The following is a 13,001-nucleotide window of genomic DNA, read 5'->3' as shown; positions in this document are numbered from 1 at the left end:
AGCAAACTTGGGCCAAACAAGAGAAAAAGAAGATAAAAGCAAAAATAAAAATACACACTGCATCTGAGAAACGCAGCACAGGCTGTCGTGGGAATTCACCATCGCAAGTTTTCTGTGGTGTCTGGTCTTCTATGCGGTCCACATCTCGGGGCCACGAGAAGTTCCACATCCGGGTCCTGAGAATTATTTGGCACTGTCCTGGGATCTTATAATTGACAGGTTCTGCTCATTTCCCCAGCCAGCTTTGCCATGCCCCATCTTGTATATTGATACTACTGGCTTTTAAATTTATTTTTAAATTGTGGTAAAATATACATAAAATTTACCATGTTGATCATTTTAAGTGACAGTTCATTTGCATCATTGCATTCCCATTGCTGTGTATCCTTCATTGCCATCCGTGTCAGAACTGTTTTCATCTTCCCAAACAGAAATCCATACCAGTCAAATAGTAATTCCCTCTTTCCCCACCCCAGCTCCTGACAACTTTCTGGCTCCAGGGCTGGGGATTTAGCTCAGTGGCATTGTGCCTGCCTAGCAAGCACAAGGTCCTGAGTTTGATCCCTGGTACCAAAAAAAAAAGAAAAAGAAAACTTTCTGTCTCCAAATTTGACTATTTTAGCCACTGCTTATGAGTGGAATCATGCACTGTTTGCCCCTTTGTAACAGCATGTTTCTCTGGGCCAGATGTCTTCAGGGTTCATCTGTGTTGCAGCATGTGTAAGAATTTCCTTTAGGCTATATATATATATATATATATATATATGCATGCACTATTGTATATATGCTATTTATTTATTTATTAGTGAACGTTTGGATTGCTTCCGCCTTTGGACAGTTGTGAAAAATGCTGCTGTAGACATGAGTACCAATTCAAGTCGCATTGGTGTTACTGGTTTTAACTCATATATTACATTTTGCCCTTGCTGTGTTATTGGATAATTACGTGCTAATAGATAAGACAAATCTCTGACTTTATCCAAATCCCCTCTTAATTGATGCATCTGCTGTTGATCTAAAGTTATCAATGCACAAAATGGCCATTCCCCCATCCCCAGCCTTTTTGAAAGACTTTTACTGTAATCTTCCCTGCTGTGTTCTGGAAGCAGATTCAGGCTGTGTGGAAGCTCTTTGCTCCCCGAATTTAGCTTGAATACCAGGTCATAAGTCTTAAAACCAGCCTCTAGGCTGGGGTAAGATGGGAGATTTGTTTTTTGTTTTATTTTGTTTGTTTTATTTGTGGAATTTATGATTGAACTGAAGGCCTTTGCATTGAGGTACATCCCTAGCACCGCCCACTCCCCTTTGTGACCCTGGGTCTTGCTGAGTTGCTCTGGCTGGAGTCAAACTTGCATACCTAGATATGCTGGGATTACAGTTAGCCATGCCTGGCTAATTCGTGAGGTTTTTTTGTGTTTGTTTATTACCTGTTTGAGTGTCACTAAGGCTGCGCAGACACAAAGAAGGAAACTGATTAGGATTGAATTCCTTTGTTCCACAAATTTTTATTGAACTCCTACTTGTGGAAAGAACCAAGTGCTTTTGGAAAACAAAAGATGAATAAAACACTCCCTGCTCTCAGGGTGTTTTACAGTACAAAATACTAGATGAGGGCCCAGGATTTAGCTCAGAGGCACCAAGTCTGCCTCACAAACACAAGGTCCTGAGTTCAGTCTCCAGTACCAGAAAAAAAATATTGGAGGAACTTCCTGTTATAACCCAGAGGCCTTTAGACAAGATTCAGCTATAGCTGTAAAAACATATCACCTTCAGATAATGAGAATCCCAGAAGTCATGAAAAAGCATGTGCTTTTCAAATCTTAGTATGGATTTTAAGCAAGGATTTGTGGACTGAAGTCTCAACATGATCACTTCAAATGTGTTTAGCTTTTGCTTTACTTTGGCTAATAGAAACAGAAAGTACTCTTGCTCTTGACAGTATAAAATTCTTATTATTTTTAGAGAATAGTAACTATGCATTTATGAAATTCTTTGTCAGAGCAATTTAGTTAATAGCTATGTAAATGACTACTTATTTCATTGTGTAGGTGGATCACTCTATGTACACTTCAGAGAAAGAGTTTAAGTGTTAGAAACTATTAACATTGCAGGTGGAAAGAAGCAAAAGTGAAGGCAAGAATGCCAGACCTTTGCTGTGTTAGATGTTCTGAGGAAGCAGAGAACCGCCAGCTTATAGTGGAGATTTGTTCAGTTATCAAAAGGGATTTCTTATTCACTGAAATGAATTTCCATGTGAAATTGTTTCTTATTACTGGTTTTCAAGCACAAAAGATCATTGTAAACCAAGTTGGGGTGGGACAGGGAGGTACTGGAAATTAATCTCACAGCTATCAATCCCCATGCAAGGGAATGTCTCCTTGTCTCCTGTAGATACCTGAGGGGCACTTCTGAAAGGTCATGGTTATTTCAACATAAATCATGGAGGAGTTAAGCCAGGCAGTCTCAGAAGAAGTCAGCATCGGTGCACGTAAATGGGCCTGCCTGGGGGAGGCCTCCACCTCTTCCCTGCCCAGGGTTCACCTGCCCAGTGCATAAGCATCATCTTCACCTGGATGTCCCCCTCTTTGAAACGCCCTCAGAGCCTCAGTTGTCACTCAGATCACATTAAAGCTCTTGGAAGTGGATCTCAAGCTTTCCACTAGTTTACCCTCCCCACCTCAGTACTTTTGATTCCCACTGGCATCAGCTCACTTTCTCCGCATCAGGCTAGCAAGGGAAGTGCAGAAACTGGTGTTTTTTCCTCCTGGGGCCATCTTTCCTCCAGTTCCCTTCCTGTGGCTCTCATTCTCCTCAGTACAGAGTCCCTTATCACCTGGCTCACACAGCTGTTGCTCTGGGCACATGTGTCTTTACTTGGCAAGTCCACTGAGAGTGGAGCCTGGTGGCCATGTGGCCGGTCCCAGGCCACCTACCCTGCTGGTGCTGCACACCACAAATGCCTCTTTCCTAATGTTTGCTTGTGTTCACTTTCTCTTCTGTTTTGTTCTCCTTCAGGTACAGACTGAAGACAGTGTCCTCCTGTTTGTTACTGCCTGGACAATCACAGAAATTATCCGTTACTCCTTTTATACATTCAGTCTGTTAAACCATCTGCCTTATCTCATCAAATGGGCCAGGTAAAAAATGGGACAAAGACTAACTTTTGAAATTATCCTTCATAATATTTGCCCTTATTGCCTAAATGTTACCTCCAAGTTTCTAAAAATAAAGTTGTATGAGACAGAAGTTGGATAAAGGCCTTCACTTTCAATTGGGATCATTTCTTTTCAGTTGAGTTATGCAGTGGAGACTTGATGTAATTGTCCTTATCAAATTCTGCTGATGAACTTCTGCTATTATAGTAGGTTTTTTTTTTTTAGACCTAGCCCAATTCTCCTAGTCTCACTTTTGCTAAGAAGCTATGACTTGGGCCAGGGATTTAGCTCAGTGGTGCCACACCTGCCTAGCAAACTTAAGGTCCTGAGTTCCGTTCCCAGTACCAAAAAAAAGAAAGAAAGAAAAAAGAAACTATTAGTCTTAATTTTTTTAGTTAATAACAAATGTTACATGGTAGTTTTAACTTAGCAGTTTTGTTTTGCTTCACTTATTTTTACCAGTAATATTTATTATGATGTGGGCAAAAGACTCATAGTTCACCTGTTTATCTTAACTAATTCATAAGACAGTTGAGACAAGTTTTCTGAGTTAGGAAAGACCACCTTTGGAATGGGGAGGCAGGGGACTACAACAAAGCGGAAGAATCGGAATTGTCCATGGAACAAAAATAGCTCTTTTCATAGAAGGAAAACAGTGGTTACTAGATACTTTATGAGTTCAGTGACTAATGACATAATTCTGTTGTTCCTAACATTTCAGGAATGAGAACTCCCTTACTTTTATTATTTTTTGCAATAAACATCTTTACTAGTAAAGAGGAAGGATAGCAGCTACCAGTCAGCCTGCACAGCCACTGTGAACACTGTCTAGCTGGGTTATAGGGGGATTGTCAACCAAAGCCTGATTTTTCTATTGGAGAAGGATTCTTTTCCCCATTCTTCTCCATGGACTATGGAAAATACTTCTTTTTCTTCTGTTAAGAATATGTCTTCCCTTTATCTTCATAGATGTTTCAGTACATTCTGTGCCTGAAAGTTTAAAATCCAGTCTCATTAGCATATATATTCCATTTTTCACAACAGTTTGTGCAGACATTGGAAAGTTGTGGCCATATACACATGTGTGCTATATTTTTTTCAGCCCACAGACCAGACATGGTGTATGTTCTAGGATTTCCTAGGTGTTTCAGCACCTTTCTCCCAACCCCTCTCAATCTCCCATCCCCACGGGACTTAGTGCCTTACCTTGCTATCCCTGCCTCTGCTATCCCCTTAGTTGTTCTAGAGAGTTGCTTAGTGAACACATATAGTTTGTTTTAGAACATTCAGAAACACATGCTTGCTATAGGCCCTTTTCAAAAACTGGCTTCTAAAGCCTAGATTTAAATAGAAAGTAAATGGGAAATGTAGAAACAGTCACTTTCTGAAAGACCAGGACTGGGTGGAAGGGTGGGAGTGTGTCTTTCCACCAGCGCTGGCATTGCATCTCAGTCTCGGGTATTTTGTTTTGTTTCAGGTACACACTTTTCATCGTGCTGTACCCGATGGGCGTGTCAGGAGAGTTGCTCACAATATATGCAGCTCTGCCCTTTGTCAGACAGGCTGGCCTGTACTCCATCAGTTTACCTAACAAATACAATTTCTCCTTTGACTATTATGCATTCCTAATTCTGATAATGATCTCCTACATTCCACGTAAGTAAATAGTTGTATGTGTATTCATTTATGTCTTAAAATTTTGGCTCCACAATAACTAGAGTTAAATGTCTTTGTCTTTGCACCACATCCAACTAAGTATAAACCTGATTTACTGGGAATGCTGGTTTTCATTGAGTGCTGTCAGAGGGAATTTTCTCTGCTAGTAGTAATTGAATAAAGATGAGTCCTTCTCAAAACAGCTGCCAACATGTAGTCCTTCTTGGTGTGTGGGTTTAAAATACTGAATACCAAGGTAAATTAATCTTATTTGGGGGGGAAGTACTGAGTAGAAAACAAAAAAGCCATTAAAGACCTTACCTTGATTTTATTTTCCTGTCTCTTAAGAAATGCTCATTTATAGTTTGTGAAAACAGTATAAAAAGATATTTGCATTGTTTACTGTATCAGAAGAGACAGTTTTATTTCATTTTAAGGGATGAGTAGTTAACTAGAAACAAATAACGAAATAAAAACAGATTTTTTTTCCTACACTTCTTATTTTCTTATTGAGCACTAAAAACCTCTGCAGGGACACAGTGTTCCCTTTGGGATGCTTTCCAGTTATATTCCTGGTATTGCTGGAGGTTTAAGTGCACAGAGGGTCAGATATGCTGTTAGCATTCTGGGTGGCAGAGAAGAAAAGACACGTGTGATACTTATGTGAGATGAGTCCTGTCAGTTGTGATCAATCCTGTGATCAGTTCCTGCGTATCAGAAGGATCTTCTTAATGATGTTCATGTTTCTTCTCCTTTAGCTATTTCTGCAGCCACTATAAATAACTCTGAATCTTAGTCTATGAAAGGTGCCATCGTCTCCCTTGAACCCCAAGTTCAGACAGGGGTGGGTTTTTCTTCAACCCCAGCATTGTCTGAATGAATCATCCTAACAGTCATAAGTGACATGTTTTGTGTCCCTCTGTAGAAAATTGCATTTCATGCATTGTGAGAAAAAAAACTAAATCCAGATTTCATGTGCACATTTATCTTGGAGAAATTCTTGGACGCAATCCTGCTTTCATGATTCATTTTCCAGTCTTTGTTCATTATGAATCCTCCCCTGCAGCTGGGTGTGGTGGCACACACCTGTAAATCCCATACTCTGGGTAGCTGAGCAGGAGGACCATAGGTTTGAGCCCAGCCTGGGCAACTGACTGAGTGAGATCCTGACTGAAAATTTTTAAAAGTAAAAATAGCTGAGGATGTAGCTCAGTGTACTACACACATACAAAAAAAAAAAAAAAACAAAAAAAAAAACTTGGGCCAGGGATTTAGCTCAGTGGTTCTGCTGCCTGCCTCGCAAGCACAAGGTCCTGACTTCTATCCCTGGTACCAAAAACAAAATTTTCCCCTATAGTGTCAGCATATGGTGACTAAAGGCCTTCTCTCTTCAGATGCAACAGGTAGTTAGTTTTCAAACAAAGGCAAATATGGAATATTCTAAAACATACAAGCAATAAAAATTAATGTAGTCTTTACCTTTCTAAGCTTGTTTCCTCAGCATTGCATTTTCCCATCTCTAGAACCACAATGCACAGTTGCAGCTTCAGCACTCCCAGAGCAGTGCATGTTATTCCAATGTCCACTACAGGGTTTATTTCCACTCAACAATTTTTGAGTGAATAGAAAATCTATGCCATGTTGGGAAATGACAGGGAGGGTAAACCATAACAAGATATTTGAGTATTGACAGAAATCCAGAGGTCCCAACCTCAGTTCCTACAGGATTTCCAGTCTGGCTGGGTGTGGTGGCACATGCCTGTAATCTAGCTCTTGGGAGGCTAAAGCAAGAAGCTTTTGAGTTCAAGGCCAGACTGGGTTATATAATAAGATTTCCATTCTGTCTGAGAAGGAGGGCGTCATTGCTGGAGCAGCTCCCCAGGACAGTCCTTTTTGTGCCACCTGCAAATCCTTTTTATGCCCTGGGAGCCAACCACTGTGCCAAGCCTTCCTGCTGCCCTCTTGCTATACTGATGGGCTGCTCATGCACAGGAGCCCTCCATGATGGTGGGATTCCAGGAGGAAAACAGCCAGCCCCATGGGGTTTTCTTTCACCATGTTAAGAGTAACAGAAGACAGAGCACAGGCCTCAGGACCAGTCATCTTCTAGAGAGTAGGACAGGACTGCTCCCAGCAGAACTCAGCTTTCTTGACCTTCCTTTTTCCTTCCAATGTCCAATGTCAACCCCCTTTTGATAGAGAACTTGGCTTGTTACAGTCTAATATTATTTCTGTTTAAAAGGCAGCTTAACTCTTATAGACCAGGAAAAAGGTTGGCTTTCAAATAAAGACTGAAAGACTCCCCCAGATTGCTGCCTGCCCAGCCAGGTGCAGGAAGGCATCCCAGTCGACCTCCCTGTTGTGGTCACCCTCGTGTCTGCTGGGACTCTGTGCTCCTGGCCTGCCAGTGGCCCTGGGTGGTTTCAATAATCAGGTTGTAAATATCAGGACCAGCTTGTACAGTTCATCCTAGCCAACTGCACATTTCAACTTTCTAACGCTTTATAAGAAGAAAATGCACAATTGGGTGAGATTGCTATTGACATGCAGTCTTTACCAGATTTGGTTTTCTTTCTCCGACTTAATCTTCTGATGGGCAGCTGATAGACATATACTGTATAAAGTAACCCCTTTTCTTTGTGGTCCTGATCCATTGTCACACATGTATTCACACTGTGGCCCCTGGAGTGTATCTGTCTACCTTGAGGCTCCTCAGGGTCCCTGGCAAAGTGCTTCTCCCCCTTCCACTTATGCAGTATTCACAGTCGGGAGACAGTACAGTATCTGCAGGACTCAGTGGGCATCTTAAGTCCTGTTTACACCACACACTACCCCCACCCCCACCCCCAGCAGATTGGCAAAACTTGGTAATGGGGATAGGGACAAAAGAAAACTTGAGAGACACTAGTGCAGGGTGGAGACACCAAGAGGCCGGCACTCTCCAGGTTGTCAGTTACCACAGCCACACTTGACTTTTGGAGAATCTGAGAACTTATCCGAAGCAAAGCATTCCCAGTTGCTTTCATTCTCCAGGTATTCCTCTCCTGAGATGGGTAGAGAGCCATCGGCATGCGCCCCACTCCTAACACACAACAGCTGTCCCCCTGCTGTAATGTGTCCTGAGTGAGGAAATCAGGAGGTCAAGTGCTCAGTAGCCTCTTGTTGGGTGGAGACCTGTGCTGTGTCTCTGCAGTGCGGCCTGATATGGTCAGGTCATAGCCACGTTTCTGGAATTGTTTAAGCTATCGTGTTTGGGTTCAGCCTGAACACATGGGTCATTCTGATGGGGACAGCCTGAGCATTCCTAGCCTCCCACGTACTCTCTTTCCCTTGGTACCTGGAAACCTCTGGGGGTTGTAAAGGAATGAAAGGGTCACATGGCCTTCTTTCAGGCATCTGCCCCTGCTGACAGCCATAGCCCTTGGCCCTTTTTTAAACTGAGACTGAAGCCTAAGAAATGGCTTCTAGGTGTATATCCTCCCTCAAGCCCTCTGAACTATCTGTGAAGTTAGAGACGCCCTCTGAGTTGATGCTACCAGTGAAAGATACAACCATGGCATGCTCAGCTCACAGAGACTGCCTTCGCTAAAGTAAATCTAGCAATGTGACTGGTCCCACATTTTTAAATGATCACAATTTGCATTCCTTATGGTTTAATTATATCTTTCTTCCAGTTTTTAGATTAGAGCTTGTCAAATTTTCGGGCTTTCACACAAGAACAGTTCTCTCACTGTTGAATTCTGTGCATAAGCTGGGTCTTCTCTGCGAAAATAGTACTTGGAGTGATGGCGGTGCCGCTCAGTACCCAGTGTCCTCTGCAGCACCTCCTGACATCGTGGAGTACTTAGGGAGAATCGTTTAAAATGTGGGCAGCTTGGAATCCATTTAAAAAGAAAGGAACTATCCGAGGAGAATTGGCAGTAGGAAGCTGCCTCCCAGAAAATACAGGTTACTATGTAGAAGTGAGAGATTAGAGCCACTGGGGAAGGGCAAGAAGGGTGTTGTATAACAAAGGCTCTCCCACAGGGTCACGCTGAGCTGCCAGGCTCCCCAGGTACAGTAACCTTGAAGGGCCTGGCAGCTCCAGCTGCAGCAGGGACACTGTTGGCATTTGGGGCACACAGTTCTTCATTGAAAACTGTAGCACATTGCAAGATGTTTTAGCATCCCTAGCCCCTACTCTAACTGCCTGCCCCCTTCCCCACTTATTTCAGATATTCCCTAGGAAAGCTGTCATTTGAGAACCAGTGCTTTGTGTACTATGAAATGACCCAAACCAGAAAACTTGAGATACTGACTCCCTTCCCATGAGGGCCTTTTCTGCTTGCCAGTCTCCCTTTGTTGTGGCTCTTCCCCACTCCTCAGCTTTACCATCCAGAGAGCCTCCTTTCTCAGCAGTGCTTTGGGAGACCCCTCATTCACCGTCACCCCTGAGATGGGGTGGGCTAGACTGGGAATGGGGAGCCCGGACCCTGATCCTTACTCCCATCAGTGACTTGCTTGCTGTGAGATCCTAGGAAGTTGCTTCTCTTCTCTGGGGCTTGAATTTCTCCGCTTTGAAATCCCATTTGGGCTGGGGATTTAGCTCAGTGATTCCGCCGCCTGCCTCGAAAGCACAAGGTCCCAAGTTTGATCCCAGGTACCAAAAAAAAAGAAATAGGAATAATTCCATCACTAGTATTCTTCACCTGGTGGTTGTGAAATTAGTCAGAATAAACATGAAGAGAATATGAATGAGTGTTACTCGGCAGGGCTGGAGACGTATCTCAGTTGTAGAGCACTTGCCTAGCATGTGTGAGGCCCTGGGTTCCATCCCCAGAACCACACATACAAAAAAAAGTCAATTTGGTGGCTCCATGGCATCTTGATTAGTAATGGTAATGACGATAGCGTTTGTTATAAATCTTTGTACCATTGTCGCCTCAGCTAAAGCAGGAGAAGCAGAGTGTTTTGGTGTTGTCCCCTCGCCCCAGTTTTAAATGGTATCTTTAACTAGTTCTTTCTTTTTTTCTTTCAGTTTTCCCCCAGTTATACTTCCACATGATACACCAGAGAAGAAAAGTCCTTTCTCATACTGAAGAACACAAGAAATTTGAATAGTTCCTGCTTCCTGCACCATCCCCCCAAACCAGACTTTTCAGTGATCAAAAAATGCTGCAGACTTTTTGAGTTCCCAATACGTTTCATAGAAAAGAATTAAGAACTATTTTTAAAATACTAAAAACAAAAACAAAAAAACCAAAATCCAGTGTCACATGGGCCTGGGATTTTATAAAAAAGAAAAATTTGAAAAGCTATTACATAAAATGTCCTGGCCAGTCCATTTCAGCATGCTCTTTCAACCAGAAGTCCTCAGTATTTACAATGGCGCTAGAAAGGGATTTGGCATCTATTCCTCATGTGTCCGTCATGTATCCAATAAAGAGACCTATCACACTGACTGCTTGCGAGTACAGTCCATCTGAGTAAGGAGCTTGTCCCAGTGTGCGCCCAGCTTGCAGCAGAGCTTGGTTCAGTCTGCAGTGTGTTTGGTGTCCCCTTCTCACAGTGCTTGACTGCATGCTGGAATCTCTTTGTATTTATGAAGCGGCAAACTTTGTTCTCTGGAATGCTCTGATGTTATGGCTGGGACCTAGCCCCTCCTATCTAGGGAATGAATTATAAAATGTATATGCCTGAGAAGCTTTGGGATAATGCCCTTAAACAGAAAAAAACCTAGAAACCCTTTGATTCTTTTCAGTTGAATCATTATTGCCTGCCACTAAGAAACATGCTTGAATTTAATCAGTATGTGTATGTTGTAAAGAACCTACCTTAACTTGGAGCTTGGCTTGGACTGTTTTAACAAGTGACAGTTCTCTGAGAGGTAAACTCAATAGCTGGTAAGTGACAAGTACCTTTCACAGGACTGCTCTCAGAGCACCTCTGAGTAATGTATTTGCCAATAGCTGTTCTCATTTATGGACTCCAAGCCCATCTTGTCACATAGGAGCAGGGAATCTGTTATTTCAAGTACATGGAAGGTGTTGCTTTAAAAATGTCTGGAAAAACATTCAGGAATGGCTTCCTACAGCATTATTTTGTTGTTTCAGTACTCACTATCCTGTGTACTTCCCCTGACTATAGCCCTGCATTAATCCCCACCAAGTGCTGAGAAATGGCATGTGTTCTGAAGTGAGAGCAGCACCGTCCTGCCATGTTGAAGAGCCATGAAATGACTTGATCCTATGGACATTGTCTAATTAGCATCATATCTTCATGCCATTTTAACTGCTCACCTCAACTGTGCATTTAAAGTCCCTCAAGGAAGGGTTGGATGAAAGAGTGAAGTGCAAGTTCAGATGTGCACTTAATTTTAAACACTGTCTTCTTTGTGGAGCCTTTTTTTTTTTTTGACCTTTAAGTCAGGCTTAGTAATTTAAAATACAATTGTTAATAGCAGAAGAATGTCATAATGAAAAACTAAATTTTAAAATGCGTATTTCCACAGGAACTTGAAAATCTAATCTAAGTAGGCATATAATAAATTTATTTTTTAACTGAACATTAAAATTCGGCTTCAAGTCAGCACTGTGGGGTGTGTTGAGATGAATCTCTTCTTGTTGATAGACAGATTCTGGGAGAGATAATTTATCTTCTTACCCCTTTTTATTCTTCCAAAATATATTTCTGCTATAAAACAGAATCATCTTCAGTTATGTTAGCCTTATTTATTTGGTTAAATTTTTTTCAGTTCTTTTTGGAACTGTAGAAAATAGGATGAAAAATGCAGGTTTTCCAGGATTGTGGGACTGCAAGTTTTATTCAGGCCTCTTTATTATAATTTGTTGCTACTTATGAAAAAACACTGTTGCAAAACAGCATATTGCATCGAGTTGAACTTGGCAGTGAGAACGCAGCAAACAACCAACTCCCTTTTCAAAAAGGATCTGGACCCCAGAGTATGCTTTTTTACATCAACATTTAAAATGCAGCAGATAAGTAAGGCGTGTCACTGTGTCCTCCAGTAACCTCCCCAGTAACTGGTTTTTTTCTTCAATCCCTAACAGGAATTAATTTCTCCTTTGAAGCAGTGCTGTTCTTTTATACACTGAGAAATCTAACCCCACCAAATGTCACATCTCATTATAAAGTGTGAATGCTGAAGGCGATGCTCATTGGGGATTTTGTCAGACTTAGTGGTTGCATTGCAGGACACAAAGACACCATCTTCCCAGCACCCACTGGATTGGGTGTTTCAGGTCCCCCGAGGAGCCGTCTGCCCACAGAGGGACTCCTTTGAGGTGCACAGCAGAGCACTGTAGACACAGCTGCTAATCTGTGTCTTGCTGTGTTTGCTGAGATCAGGACCACTCATCTCGTGACTCCACCCTGATCAAAGGCCCTATGGAGATGTAGTCTCAGAATAAAGCACTGACTTCCCCAGTAAGAGTTTCTTGGAAGCAGACTTCAGCAAGGAAGATGCTGAGCTTAAGAGGCAGATGAGATTATGCCCTCATTTTTCATGTCTTGTGTTGGTTATTCATGTCTAATAAAAGGCTGGCATTGATGTGGTCCAACCTGTAAATTATTTTCAATTCTGAGTTTCCGATAAAACATCAAATTCATTACACACTGCTCCTTTGAAATTTGGGTAAAAAATTAGACAACTATATATAGAGTCATTTTTGTATTTTTTCTATGTTGTGAAAACCAAAATTGTAATTTTATAAGTCTTTGATTCACTAAAATTATATAATTTAAATGTATTTTTTGTATATTTAGAAATAAGGAGTTCAAAGACAATGCTTAACTTTCTATGCATGCATTTGAAAGTGTTTCTACCTGATACTGTAGTCATAAGTTATATTCATAAAATCATGATCTGGTCTGTGTTGCATTTCAAAATAAACTGGTGTGTGTGCTCTGCCTGGACTTGGCCTGAATGCACTGCTCCAGGAATGTAGAAGGGTTTCGACTCTCCAGCTCTTTGACAATTTTAAAATCTATTTCTGCTATTAATGGTTCTTCTATTACAGGGTAAATAGGCAGATTTTATTAAGAGTTTTCCAGAAAGTCGTTCTTCCCCTGCCACTCAGTGTTCAAGTTTACCAAGCCAGTCTTCAGGCTGTCTGTAGAGGGTAAAAGAAGTTGGCCAGCAAAACATTGGGTTTGGGGTGTTTTTAGTGTAATGTATCTAAGCTGAATGGG

General features: G+C 41.8%; 1 protein-coding gene across 1 annotated transcript in view; it reads left to right on the top strand.

Moving 5' to 3' along the window:
• The window catches only part of Hacd2 (3-hydroxyacyl-CoA dehydratase 2), a 101,807-nt gene extending 89,082 nt beyond the window's left edge, over positions 1-12,725 (top strand). The window contains exons 5-7 of the mRNA XM_021251271.2: positions 3,016-3,137; positions 4,633-4,811; positions 9,829-12,725. Coding sequence (XP_021106930.1) covers positions 3,016-3,137; positions 4,633-4,811; positions 9,829-9,911 — 384 coding nt within the window. The 3' untranslated portion in view covers positions 9,912-12,725. The remainder of the gene's footprint in view (positions 1-3,015; positions 3,138-4,632; positions 4,812-9,828) is intronic.
• The last annotated feature ends 276 nt before the right edge of the window (positions 12,726-13,001 follow it).

This window comes from Heterocephalus glaber, unplaced genomic scaffold (genome assembly GCF_053883595.1).
Source record: "Heterocephalus glaber isolate CG9 unplaced genomic scaffold, H.glaber_assembly_v1.0 deba00000122, whole genome shotgun sequence".
Taxonomy (NCBI): Eukaryota; Metazoa; Chordata; class Mammalia; order Rodentia; family Bathyergidae; genus Heterocephalus; species Heterocephalus glaber.
The sequence above is the reverse complement of the archived record's forward strand: the minus strand, read 5'-3'. Positions and strand labels throughout refer to the sequence as shown.